Raw genomic sequence first — 14,778 nt, forward strand, 5'->3', positions numbered from 1 at the left:
TGATGCTCATCACGGTTCTCATCCTTGATGCTTGTAGCTTCAAGTGTACAACTCGTTGATGGTTTAGCATCACTTTTGACCAAGATTCTACCATCAATACACAATATGTTAAGACCAAGTGGTAACACAACTCATTTAAGATTCTTAGATGGATGATGAACCAAGGTTACATCATATCATTAGTCTTAACACAATTACAAGTCCTATTTACAAACAAAGTTACAAACTTTACATCAATCAAACAAGTATGAACATGATCCAAGTCAAAAGAGGTGATGGAACCCTAAGCTATAGAGATTGGATCCCTTTCACACAATTTATAAGGTCACAAAGCTAGAAAGCTTGAACCTTTAGTGTTCTTGAAGATCTTGAAGCATAAAGCTTGGATCTTTAAGATATATGAAGATAACAAACAAAAGTTTGAATCTTTATCACAAAATAACAAGATTAAAGTAAAAGAAAGATGAATCTACAAAGTTGGTGAAGATTCAAAGCTAGAAAGCTTGAATCTTCCATGTTCTTGAAAGATTCATGCTTGAATCAACAAGATATAAGCAAGATCAAAGCTAAAAGGAACTTTGATCTCCATAATATGATGAAGATGGCCACGAAAATGAAAGGAAAAGAAGAAGAAAAAGAAGACTTACAAGCAATACTAGAAAGGGAAGAAAGAAAGAACAAGTGTGTGTGAAAACCAAATGAGTAAGTGATTTGAATGAGAGGTAAATGGCTAGTATTTATAAGCAAGGAATTTGACAAGGATTGATGACATGGACAAGGGCTAGTATTTATAAGCAAGGAATTTGACAAGGATTGATGACATGGACAAGGGCTAGTATTTATAAGTAAGGAATTTGACAAGGATTGATGACATGGACAAGGGCTAATTAATTGGGTCACTAGCTAGAGTAGGGTGGGCTTGAGCCCAACAAGGTAGAAAGTCCAACAAGACTAACTATTGTGCATAATTAAATTACTACGCGTAATTAAGCATCCAAAAACCCAGGTAATTATTATTATAAAATAATAATTAATATTTCGCAGTCATAATATTCCGATTATGACAAAAGTTAAACGTGCGCGCAAGTTCGCGGTTTATTCGAAACGTCAAATAACACTAACGGTTATAAAGGCTTCCAATGATCAAGTTATGTATCCTACATACTCTAAGGCACGTTTTAACATATAAATGGAAGTAAACCACGTAAATCAAGTTTCCAGAGTATAAAGTAACACAGTACGCACAAATACGCAGTTTCGCAAAAACACAAGGCACAAAAGCAAGTCGAAAAAGCCGGGTTGTTACAATAGGCATCAAGGATGAGAACCATGATGAACATCAAACACCAAACCCACCGGAACCTATTATTTTTCTGCTTACTATTCTCTGCCTATTGTTCTGCTGTTTCTGTAACAGACCAGTAGACCTGGGCTATTGTGATTATGATTTTAAAATATATCTTTTCGAGTAGATAACTTTTCATATAGGACTCGTCTTAATCCGAGTTACGGTTTAGGATATATGGCCCTCCGATCGTCACTATGTCCTTTAACGTTGTGCAGAAAAGCACAAGGCACAAGGCACAAAAGCAAGTCGAAAAAGCCGGGTTGTTACATTACCCACCTGTTAATGGAAATTTCATCCCAAAATTTGAGGAGTGACAAAAAAAAAATGGTACCGTATTTAAATAAGAAGTAGCGTTTCAAAGTTCCGAAAGATTCGTGGGCTAAAAAGTGAGCTATTTACCTTGAAAGGTACTCTGGCGTATAAAAGTAAGAATAGGTATATGCTATTAATTAAGTCTCTTAGGAGATCAACAAATTGATTTCATTTCTGGTTAACAAGAGTATGTTGTCTGAATATATCCACAAAAGAAAAGATGATGTTTTTAGCCTTACAGGCATCTTTAGTAAGCTGGATGCATGAAATACATCATGAATGTTACTAAACCCATCTAAAACATTGAGCGCTTATGTCACAATACAAAGCTGACAGGTAGGATGAAAAACATGGTGATCATAACCATGCGATTTGATGTCTGGATAGTGTTAGCCACGGATTTTACTAACCCCTTGATTTCGGAAAGAGACCATAGGCATAAAGAACTCAATATTTAAGAACGTTTCATTTAACTATATGAATTGAAACTTTTGCTGAAAGTGAATAATCGGACTTATATGCAATGCAAGCCATAATTATCTATAGTGCCTTCAGGACGGTCTGAACGAACAATGAAGGATATCACCCAGTTTACCATACTGCAGGTGAACTTATCCTTAGATGGAATGAAAGAACAGTTCCATAATGTAACTTTATCCTTTCAGTTACATGTTGAAGTTAGGGTTAACATTAACTAGAACAACATATAGTTGCAACCAACGAAGAAAGGAATGTGTAGAGTAACCATATCCGTATTACAGATGTTTTAAGCAGTCCCTTCCAAGAGGATAACAAGATTCATAGATTCCTAAAGTATGTTACTTTACATTTCTGAAATAAAATCGCACGAAAGGTGTGATCTTTGAACCAGGGTGAACTCTTCGAGCGGTTTGTTCTGAATTTATCCTTATACTTAAGGAGATGCGCGGACAAGAAGATATGTGGACCCTTGGTCGTAAAGAACGGTTTACTCTAAGTGAAAAGAATCTCAAAACGATTCCTTGTACCTCAACCTACTAATTCATAGAGATGATTTTTACGAGGATGTTGCGATTAGCCATGAAATATTGAGAATAGAAAGCCACCTAGTGCCCTTCCTACAATGGGGTGACCATTGAGTGTACCTCAGAAAACTGATTTATCGGCCCACGATTTTGCCATGTTTAACCTTAAAAGGAACATTTTTCGAGTACAAAGACTTCCTAACAAATTTTTTTTATAAATCTGCCACCCAAAGTGGCTCAAGCATTTTTAACAAGGATTTTAATAGTAAGCTTCATCCCTAACGGAGGGAGAGAAGAAGTGTGATCCCTACATGGTGTAGTCTAATACGGAAACCTTTAATAAAATCAACCGAGGAAGTTTTGAAAAACCTTTAAACGTTTGATGCGACAACATAAATGGAACGAAGTTCTTGGTAAATTTAGAAGTATGTATAACGAGTACCATTTGCACAAAATTATTTGACTTAAAACAACTCAATAAAGGAGCGATTTTTAATCATCTTGAAGGTATAACTTAGTATGTACTAACCCAAAATAAGTAAGGGTAAATTTATACATATATGATTTTTTAAATCGCGTAAGTGATAGAAAAGTTTTTAGTACTTTCATTTGTCCATAAATCTCGTGAGGACCGCACAAATAAGCAACGTGTAAATCAACGTGTAAAAATTTTGATAAACATATTTTTTCGTATTTCAGAGGTTACGAGTTGAAAAAGATCGAGTGAAAAATCTTTGAATCATTGGTTGACATGTTACTAGGTAATGAAAACTAATGAATTAAATGTAGTTTTGATGATTATCCGAACTTAAGTCTTTGGTCCAAAAATGTTTACGTCCGAAGCCGTTGCTAAAAAGTGAGGTATGAAGGATAGAGCATGAGGATGAGAAGTTAATCGCTTCTTGACTTTGCAGAATGCCACACAGGTTATGGCTAATATGAAAGTCGGAATACTAATGATGTTAATATCGCTAGATGAGAATTTCCTTGGAATAGGTCAGGACTTTGAGTTATGTAAGATAGAGCATCGCTCCGACAGGTGTGAAGAATAAGATCCCTGGGGTAACGCAGTAATTTTGAATGGTTTAAGTGTTTGTGGATGCCCGAAGGCTCTGCGTGACGTGGTAGTAAGTGCCTTCATCACATACACACACATGAATCTCTTAGTTTCGACAGTTGTCTGTCTTCATGATGACTTGGATACGAATAAGCAACGAAAAATTTTATATTGACAAGCAACGAAAATTTTATAGAATTCATTTAAGGTGACGATGTAAGAAAAGAAATTAAGTTCTTAGCAAACTAGGGTTATGTACAACACATACCATTCAAGATAAAATATCCTTTGAATAAAAGATTTGATTTGTAAAAGTGAAAGTAAAATTTCATATGTATTTATCAAAAAGAAGTAATTATTTACTTTATTTTATATAACGTATACGATTTCAAAAATTTGCACGAATGGCAAATAAAATAAATTTATTTTTATTAAGTTTTGAGAGGATCACACAGTAAAATAGTGTAAGTAAAATTTTGGCAAACAAAATTTTCATATTTCGGAGGTTACAAGTTGAAAAAAGATTGATGAGAATCGAGTAAAAGACTTTTGAAAATCTCGGGTGATATTTGAGCAAAAATGTTACGAGGTAATGAAAACTGTTGAATTTTAATGTGGTTGATGACTATTAGTAGGGCATAAGTCCTTCGACCAAAAATACTTAAGTATAAAGTTGTTGCTTATAAGTGAGAAACGAAAGGGAGAGTATGAGGACGGGGATTAACTACCCATTGATTTTGGAAATTCCGAACTGATATGACTAATATCGAAGTAAGAAGGGTGATGGTGTGATTATCATTGATTAAGAATTCTCTCGGAATAAGTTAGGATTCAGTGTCGCATAAGAATGAGTATCAAATACGATTCTTGGGTAGTATAGAATTTGAATTGCTGAAGTGACGGGATACAATTTCCTTTATGTATCATTGTCTATTGTATCGGTTTCTTTCATGGCTAGAAAGTGAGCAGATTTGGTGAGGCAATCAACGATAACCCCGATAGTGTCATAACTGCCTACTGTTTTCGGTAGTTTCAGAATGAAATCCATCGTCATCCCTTCCCATTTCCATTGTGGGATCTCGGGTTGTTGAAGTAATCCAGATGGCTTTTGGCTCACCATTCTCGCGAGGTATACGAATAATCTTCTTACTATAAATAACTTTCGCTTTCGTCCTTGAAAGTCAGTCCGTTCCAACTATTTCCTCAAAGCTTTCTAACTCGATGAGTATTAGGTTAATTTTAAGGTCCATTCCAACCAAATCTTATTATACTACCGTGAAAATTTTTATCAACCTTCTCAAATAACATCTGCTTGTGCGCAGGTAACTAATCCTTTCCAACTACTACTATAAGACTTCCAAGTTTTGTTGGCATGAGGTCATCTCCAAATGACCCACCTGTTAATTTTTAAGGTACTATCTTAAATTACTCCTCTATCTCTGCCAACTTACCATTAGCTTGTCCTATAGAATACTTACCTCTCATGATTGTTAATGGCTTATTAGTCATCACACTAGGATTCTTAGATATAAGGTTTCTATCACTCTAGTATTAAATAATTTCGAGACGATAAATCGTTGTGAAGAAACGTACCCTAACTAAAATCAGGATCCATGCGAGTCTCCATAGCTGAGATAACGATTGCTCTATCGTAAGTGAGTCCAAAGTTTTTTTTTTCCTATTTGAGAACTTTTTCCTTAAGTATCCAGGGTGTCTATATCTATAACAAATTTTCGGGTTATCAATTCTGCAGTCCAGGCCCTTCTCGTACAGTATCTAGACTAAGTGGTTATTTCTGCCTTTATCAGACCATAATGCGTATACTCAAGTGGTTCCTACCAAAATTTCCTTTGAATCACTTCATATTCCTTATGTAGTAACATTGGGACTTCTGCATGATTCACTTCAATATAATTACGCTGGCCTGGCGTCATTATATTGTACTAAATCGTACGTTCATTCCAATATCACTCCATGTGGTCAATGTAACGTGATCACTTTCAGTTCTACTCAATTTCATCCAACGGTGCTTTATCTATGCTATCTCAAAACAAAATCTACATAATTAATCTCACGGTTTCTCGGTGTGGGTGCGTAAGTTCTGTAGGTCATGCACCAATGCCTAAATGTCCTGAAATTTCTTCAAAATGTTCAGGTTCAGGTAACATCGTTAGGTTCCTTTCTAGAAATTCAATCTCGGTCTCGCGTCGAGTTATATGTGTAGTAAGTAGTAGTACGATATGTCTTGAGGCGACTCCCAAGTCTTTGGGTATGGTTGAGCATCAGTAGAAGGCACTCTGACCTTGTGAAAGGAGATGTCCTCCCGAATTCCCCAATGCCTAAGAGTGTTAGGGTACTAAATCCAGAAATGTCGTCAGATCGTCGAGCAGTGGTGAAGAACGAAAGATATAAGTGACGATCATGAAAGCGTACGAGATACAAGCCATCTTGCAGGAACTGAACAACCTTCGAATGTTCACACGTCGTACGTGGCTATTTAGAGTGAGCTCGGGGTGCGGTTACTCCGACAAATCCTCCAATATCTCCTCCTCCGAGGATCGACTTTAGTGGGCGTGTAATCCGAGGGGTACTCCTCCTAGATTGCGTGAAGAATCATTTCGATCTCTGGAACGGTGGAACAGTAGTAACAGGTGGATTACAATACTAATCCTTAGGGTTAGACGTGTGGGAAATGGGTTCAGAAGAATATCTGAACTAGGAAAGGTAAGTTTTTCCAAGTCGGTGCAGCGAATAGCAGGCATGAAGCAAGCACGTAATCAGGCACTACAGCAACCTAGCTCGTTTACAGCAGTATATAGCATGGCAATATTAACAGTACTAAACAGAAGTAACATGCAATCGAAAGCAGATAGTAGCATGCAGTAGCTAGAATAAGCAAAAGCATGCAGCGAGTTTACATAGCAGTAAAAGGAAACGGTAGCATGCAGTAAGTTCATACGGTAGTAAAAGTAAGCAGTGGCATGCAGTAGTAGTAAGTAGTAACATGAAGTAATATAACACAGTAGCATGCAGCAGGTTCCGCAGAAACAAGTAAACTAGCAAGTTGTATATTAGTCCTATTAGTGAATCCTACTAGGGTCGGTCCTAGACTCACTAATGCAACCTAATTCCCTACAACCAATGCTCTGATACCAACTGTGACGCCCCGTATAAAATCATCGTGTACGGTACATCAACAACAGGATCATTACAAGGTCAAACACTATATGCTGTTTGAAAACCAGTTTTGCATTCATGAACAGATAACGATTTACAAAAGATGAATAGGAAACATTAACATGAGTACATGATACTAAGGTCATTACAAAGCTATTGTTTTGAAAATAACATAAGTTGGGAATGCAAAGTAAAAGTTTCATGCTTGAGACATCTCTAAGTAATGCAGCGGAAGTCTAACACAGCAAGTCTGTAACAGCAAGTCTATACACCGAGACTAGAACAGCAAGGCTAACAGCAGAAGCAACAACGTCTAAACACCTGAGAAATACATGCTTAAAAAGTCAACACGAATGTTGGTGAGCTATAGTTTGTTTGTATTCAGTAATGTAATGTAGGCCACGAGATTTCAGTGCTTCAAACAAGCGTTTCAAATCAGTAATTCAAATCAGTATGATAAAGTATATGTATAACCGTGGGCACCCGGTAACTAGACTTAACGTTTATAACCCCCTGAAAGTACACTTGGCGAGTGCGTATGTCTACGAAGTATTAAACACTCGTTAAATGCTAGCGCGACTAGCCCGAGTGGGGATGTCAAACCCTATGGATCCATATCTAAGATTCGCATTCACCGGTTCAAAAACCAATGACTAAACGTTACCGAGCTAAAGGGAATGTTTCTGCCGTTGTATAACCCACACATATATAAGTTTAAGTACTCGTGCCTAGTATGTAAAACATAAAATCCGCATGTATTCTCAGGTCCCAAAATAAGTTAAAGTAAAAAGGGAATGCTATAACTCACAGTGATAAAAGCGGTAAAGTCGGTAATGAAAGTACGCAAGTAGTAAGTCGGTCCGAAAGGTCGTCAACCTAAATCAAGGGTTACTAGGTCAGTAGGTTGTTTTTATAAATTCTAATAGTGCATAAAATAATTTTAAGTGTCATCATCATAAAAGCTAAGTTCGACAAGAATAGAGATCGAAACAATAGGCTGACTTCGGTCAGCTGCTGCGACCTCTACGTAAATCGAAAAGATGCATAGTCAGTGGCTATGGCTCCGTATGTGAGTCCCCTAACGGCTGACCAATTTTCAGAACCTAACTCGTCTTCGTTTGACCGTGGCGATGGTATAAGTGCGAGTAGGTCAGAAATTTCAGCACAATGTTAATAGGGTGTAGTGACTCTCGGAGGGCCATAAATCCTAAACCGTAACTCGGATTAAGACGAGGCATAAATGGAAAATCATCTACTCGAACTGAACTAACTGAAAATAAACTTTCCAGTAGCCCAGGTGGTCTGATCAGATATGAAAATTAGTGGACAAGTGCTCCGGTGAGTTTCTTGGTGCTTGATGCTCATCACGGTTCTCATCCTTGATGCTTGTAGCTTCAAGTGTACAACTCGTTGATGGTTTAGCATCACTTTTGACCAAGATTCTACCATCAATACACAATATGTTAAGACTAAGTGGTAACACAACTCATTTAAGAGTCTTAGATGGATGATGAACCAAGGTTACATCATATCATTAGTCTTAACACAATTACAAGTCCTATTTACAAACAAAGTTACAAACTTTACATCAATCAAACAAGTATGAACATGATCCAAGTCAAAAGAGGTGATGGAACCCTAAGCTAGAGAGCTTGAATCCCTTTCACACAATTTATAAGGTCACAAAGCTAGAAAGCTTGAACCTTTAGTGTTCTTGAAGATCTTGAAGCATAAAGCTTGGATCTTTAAGATATATGAAGATAACAAACAAAAGTTTGAATCTTTATCACAAAATAACAAGATTAAAGTAAAAGAAAGATGAATCTACAAAGTTGGTGAAGATTCAAAGCTAGAAAGCTTGAATCTTCCATGTTCTTGAAAGATTCATGCTTGAATCAACAAGATATAAGCAAGATCAAAGCTAAAAGGAACTTTGATCTCCATAATATGATGATGATGGCCACGAAAATGAAAGGAAAAGAAGAAGAAAAAGAAGACTTACAAGCAATACTAGAAAGGGAAGAAAGAAAGAACAAGTGTGTGTGAAAACCAAATGAGTAAGTGATTTGAATGAGAGGTAAATGGCTAGTATTTATAAGCAAGGAATTTGACAAGGATTGATGACATGGACAAGGGCTAGTATTTATAAGCAAGGAATTTGACAAGGATTGATGACATGGACAAGGGCTAGTATTTATAAGCAAGGAATTTGACAAGGATTGATGACATGGACAAGGGCTAGTATTTATAAGTAAGGAATTTGACAAGGATTGATGACATGGACAAGGGCTAATTAATTGGGTCACTAGCTAGAGTAGGGTGGGCTTGAGTCCAACAAGGTAGAAAGTCCAACAAGACTAACTATTGTGCATAATTAAATTACTACGCGTAATTAAGCATCCAAAAACCCAGGTAATTATTATAATAAAATAATAATTAATATTTCGCAGTCATAATATTCCGATTATGACAAAAGTTAAACGTGCGCGCAAGTTCGCGGTTTATTCGAAACGTCAAATAACACTAACGGTTATAAAGGCTTCCAATGACCAAGTTATGTATCCTACATACTCTAAGGCACGTTTTTACATATAAATGGAAGTAAACCACGTAAATCAAGTTTCCAGAGTATAAAGTAACACAGTACGCACAAATACGCAGTTTCGCAAAAACACAAGGCACAAAAGCAAGTCGAAAAATCCGGGTTGTTACAATAGGCATCAAGGATGAGAACCATGATGAACATCAAACACCAAACCCACCGGAACCTATTATTTTTCTGCTTACTATTCTCTGCCTATTGTTCTGCTGTTTCTGTAACAGACCAGTAGACCTGGGCTGTTGTGATTATGATTTTCAAATATATCTTTTCGAGTAGATAACTTTTCATATAGGACTCGTCTTAATCCGAGTTACGGTTTAGGATATATGGCCCTCCGATCGTCACTATGTCCTTTAACGTTGTGCAGAAATTTCTGACCTACTCACACTTAGACCATCGCCACGGTCAAACGAAGATGATTTTGCTTCTGTAAATTTTACCACACTTAAAGGACTCATATACAGAGCCATGGCCACTGGTCTCACCTTGTTTCAGTAAGGGTAGAGGCCGTGGTGACTGATCAAAGTCAGCCTTTGTTTTAAACTACTTTCATAAACGAAACTTACTTTACGCCTTTTGTTTGATGATAAATGATGATGACCCTTAAGACCTTATTTACATACTTTTAAACCTATTAAGACGATTTACTGACTTAGTACTATTTGACTTAGGTTGAGGACCTTCGGACCGATTACTTGCACACCTTTTCCGAACCGACTTTACGATTACATTGTCATTGTGAGTTATAGCATTCCCTTTTTACTTTAACTTATTTTGGGAACTGAGAATACATGCGGATTTTATGTTTTACACACTAGGTACGAGTATTTAAACTTATATATGTGTGGGTTATAAAACGGCATAAACATTCCCTTTAGCTCGGTAACGTTTAATCATTGGTTTTTGAACCGTGAACGCGAATCTTAGATATGGATCCATAGGGTTTGACATCCCCACTCGGGCTAGTGGCACTAGCATTTAACGAGTGTTTAATACTTCGTAGAAATACGCACTTTCCAAGTGTACTTTCAGGGGGTATAAACATTAAGTTAGTTACCAAGTGCCCACGGTTAACATATACTTTATCATACTGTTTTGAAACGCTCTTTGTAGCACTGAAATCTCGTAGCCTACCTTACATGCTGTTATACTTAAACTATAGCTCACCAACCTTTGTGTTGACGTTTTAAAGCATGTTTTTCTCAGGTGCTTGAGGTTAGCTTCCGCTGTGTACTAGTCGTGTTGTAAACACCCGCTGGTTAGAGTTGTCATCACATGAACTACTTTACCTTGCATTCAAACTTTAGTACTTTTGAACTATGACTTGTAACGACCATTGTGATCACATACACTTATTATTTGCTTCTACTTAGTGAAGCATGCTTTTGGATTGTAAAACATTCGATGTTGGTTTAGACATCACTTTATTTATGAATGCAAACTCTTTTTGAAAACGCATATAGTACTTAACCTTGTAATGATCCTGTTGTTGATGATTCGTACACGATGGTTTTGTACGGGGCATCACATGCCTGTCAACTTTCGATGTAATGAAAGTTTGTCTTTTAAAACGAATGCAATGTTTGTAAAATGTATCATATAGAGGTCAAATACCTCGTGATGTAATCATATGTTATTGTATTCGTTCTTATGGATTAGGACGGGTCGCTTCATGCGATCTATATGTGAAAGCCACTGAAAATAAACAAGGTAACATGAATCTTGAAGAACTTTGGATACGAATGCAAGGAATTTGGGGAGATCTTGAAATCAAGGATCCAAACCCCATGGAAAAGCCAGTAAACATCACAAAGTACAACAAAATTCGTGCAGTACACAAGTTGTTCCAATTTCTGAATGCTCTTGACAAACGGCATGACACAATTAAACGAGAGCTCATCCGCCTGATGCCATTACCGACGACAGAGGAAGCATATGCAGCCGTTAGAAAAGAAGCATCTCATAGACAAATTTTGGGTTTATCATCAAATGACCTCTCAACGCATCATGAAATTGGTACTGGTTTAGCAACAATCGATGGAAAGAGGTCATCTAGTCATCTGAATCAACCCAATTGCGGCAATTATCAACAAAAGATTGATAAATCAAAATTAAAGTGTGATGAATCTGGTAAAATGAGACATACAAAGGAACAATGCTTTAGATTGAAAGGATACCCTGATTGGTGGACAAAGTCGGGAAATGTTGCTACAGCAGAGGCGGCCGGAGTACCTACCACCACCACCGAAGTTGGATTCGGTGGCGTTGTCACCGATAAAGGTAACTTTTCTGCCTTTTACCCTTTGTGTACATCAATTAGACCAGTAGAAAAGGGTAAGAGGGATGTCAACGAACCCATCTCCACCATCGATACAAGTGACATCGTCACAAAAGAGGATAAAGTAACCAGGAACAGTAGTTGTGTTACAGAGAAAGAGAAAGGGTTGCACTCTCTCTCTCTACGAACAATACAATTACAGAGAAAGGGAAAGTTTTTTTCTCTTTCTACCTCCATGTACCCACCGAATGACTTAAAGGTAAAAAAAAGGGACGGTTTATCTTATAACCCTAATAGGAGTTGGGCTAACTTGTTAAAAGGAAAGGGTAAGGTGGATCTTAGCCCATGAAATAAAAAGGGAATTGGGCCAAACAAAATTCATATTAATAAACAGGCCACCAATTCATTTAAATGGACTAATAAACCTACTAAGCCCACGAAACAAGTTGGGCTTAAGACACAGGCAAAAATAAATAAGCTTAAAATAATATTATGCCTACTAAGTCCAAGACCAATATTTCGTGTTATAATACGTACTCCGTCTTAGCTAAAATACAAGACAATGACGATTCTTCTAAAGCCCATGTTGTTTCAAATAACTCAAAATCCACATCTTCGATTTTTGATTGTGGAGCAACGGACACAATGACCTTTGATGAAAACGATATTATTTTGAAAACAAAACCTAGAAAAAATAAAGTACAAATGGCTAACGGGGAAATTGTTCATGTTAAAAGTAGTGGTACTATCGAAATTTCACCAAATATTAAACTACCTAATTGTCTATATATTCTAGCTTTATCTCATAAGCTGTTATTGGTAAGCCATGTTACGAAAGAATTAAACTATAAAGTCCTAATGTATCCGACTTTCTGCATCTTGTAGGACATCCGGACAGGACTATTGATTGGACATGGCACTGAAAAGGGAGGGTTATACTATGTTGACGAGGTTTCTCAACAAGGTACCGTGTCACTTGCTCATGAAACACCTACGAGAGAAGCATGGTTATGGCATAGAAGATTGGGTCACCCGTCAGTCATATATTTACATGCTTTATTTCCTAGTTTATTTTCGTCTAATTTTAAATTGAACTGTGAAACTTGTATTTTGGCCAAGAGCCATCGGAGTACATTCAAACCTAGTAAACTAGAAAAGATGTACCTTTTGCTTTAATTCATTCTGATGTATGGGGTCCGGCACCAGTTAATAGGGGGAAGAATTACCGATATTTTGTCTTATTTATTGATGACCATACTCGGATGACTTGGATATATTTTTTAACCCAAAAATAAGAGGTATTTGAGAAATTCTCTCAATTTTATAAAATGGTAAAAACCCAATTTAATTAAAACATTCAAATTCTAAGATCCAATAATGGGGGAGTTTGTTAATTCATCAATGAAACAGTTTTGCGAAAATAATGAAATTATTCATCAAACCTCATGTGCTTATACCCCCGAACAAAATGAAGTAGCTGAACGAAAAAATTGGCTACTCTTAGAAATGACAAGAGCTTTATTGATAGAGTCTAATGTAACATCCCAGGTAATATGTTCCCCGTAGCATGATATTGTCCGCTTTGCCCGTAGGCGCACGAATTTTTCTTGGCGACCAAAGAAGACGAACACTTTCCCAGGAGGTCACCCATCCTTGTAGTGCACTCGTCCGAGCATGCTTAACGGCAGAGTTCTCATGAGATCTGCTGCGCTTGTGGTCCCAAAACGCGTCATGCTAGGAAAGGTCTCCACACCCTTATAAGGCATGCTTCGTTCCCCTTTCCAACCGATGTGGGACGGATATAACACGGATGTTACATCTAAGGTTCCGAAAAGTTTTTGGCCTGAAGCTCTCGCTTCCGCTACCTACCTTATTAATCATCTACCTACTAAAGTTTTTGGCACAAAGACTCCAAAAGATACACTTGCCCAATTTCATACTCTTCCGACCTCATTTAGTACCAAACCTCGAATTTTTGGATGCTTCGTCTTTGTCCACATTTCAAAAAACGAACGCACTAAACTTGATCCATGTGCGGAAAAATGTGTTATGGTCGGATATGGAGTACACCAAAAAGGGTACTGGTGTTATAGTCCTCGAAAGCATCATGTTTTTACTACAAATCGAATATTTTTATAATACCCAACTCACGAGTGAGGGGGAGAAAGAGGATAATGACACTCTCAGTTGGATACAATGGACACAAAATTCTGACGATATTCCACTTCCAATACCAAATCCCGAAAATATCCAAACAACAACACCAAATCCCGAATCACCAAATCCCTGTCCCGATTCACCAAACATTGAACCAAGTGAAACCTCCTCAAATAATGAATAAGGAGAACAAAATAGTCAAACCCACGATACACCACCCGATAACAATCTAACTTCTGCTAAAACCACAGAAAGATATGTGCTACCACAAAGGGTAAATAGAGGTATTCCGCCAAAACGATACTATCCAGAAAAAGAAGATCAAAGATCAAGGTATCCTATTGCTAATATAGCACAAGGAAACCTATTTAGTAAAGCTCAAAAATTCAACTCTGCCTTATATTCTGAAGAGGTTCCAACAACCATTGATCAAGCTATGAAATCTGGAAAATGGAGGAAGGCTATGGAAGAAGAAATAGAAGCTCTCAAGAAAAATGACACATGGGACAAATGTGTTATACCATAAGGAAAAAAACTCGTAGGGTGCCGATGGGTATTTACAATAAAACACAAACCAAATGGCACCATCGAACGATATAAAGCTCGTCTAGTTCCCAAAGGATATACTCAGACCTATGGGATAGATTATTCTGAGACTTTTTCTCTGGTTACAAAAATTGATACTATTAGATTTCTATTCTCGATTGCTGCAAATGAAGAATGGCCACTTCACCAATTTGATGTGAAGAATGGCTTTCTCCAAGGTGAATTAAAAGAAGAAATGTATATGGATGCTTCACCAGGATTTGCGGAAAACTTCAATAATAGGGAAGTTTGTCGACT

At 37.2% G+C, this 14,778-nt stretch overlaps 1 protein-coding gene across 1 annotated transcript; it reads left to right on the forward strand.

Annotated features, from left to right (window-relative positions):
- The first annotated feature begins 12,483 nt into the window (after nucleotides 1–12,483).
- On the forward strand, nucleotides 12,484–14,461 carry LOC139841157 (uncharacterized). Its single transcript, XM_071831389.1, has 3 exons — nucleotides 12,484–12,597; nucleotides 12,664–12,742; nucleotides 14,121–14,461. The coding sequence occupies exons 1-3, from the start codon at nucleotides 12,484–12,486 to the stop codon at nucleotides 14,459–14,461; spliced, it is 534 nt and encodes a 177-aa protein (XP_071687490.1).
- Nucleotides 14,462–14,778: the final 317 nt, after the last annotated feature.

This window comes from Rutidosis leptorrhynchoides, chromosome 4, assembly GCF_046630445.1.
Source record: "Rutidosis leptorrhynchoides isolate AG116_Rl617_1_P2 chromosome 4, CSIRO_AGI_Rlap_v1, whole genome shotgun sequence".
Taxonomy (NCBI): Eukaryota; Viridiplantae; Streptophyta; class Magnoliopsida; order Asterales; family Asteraceae; genus Rutidosis; species Rutidosis leptorrhynchoides.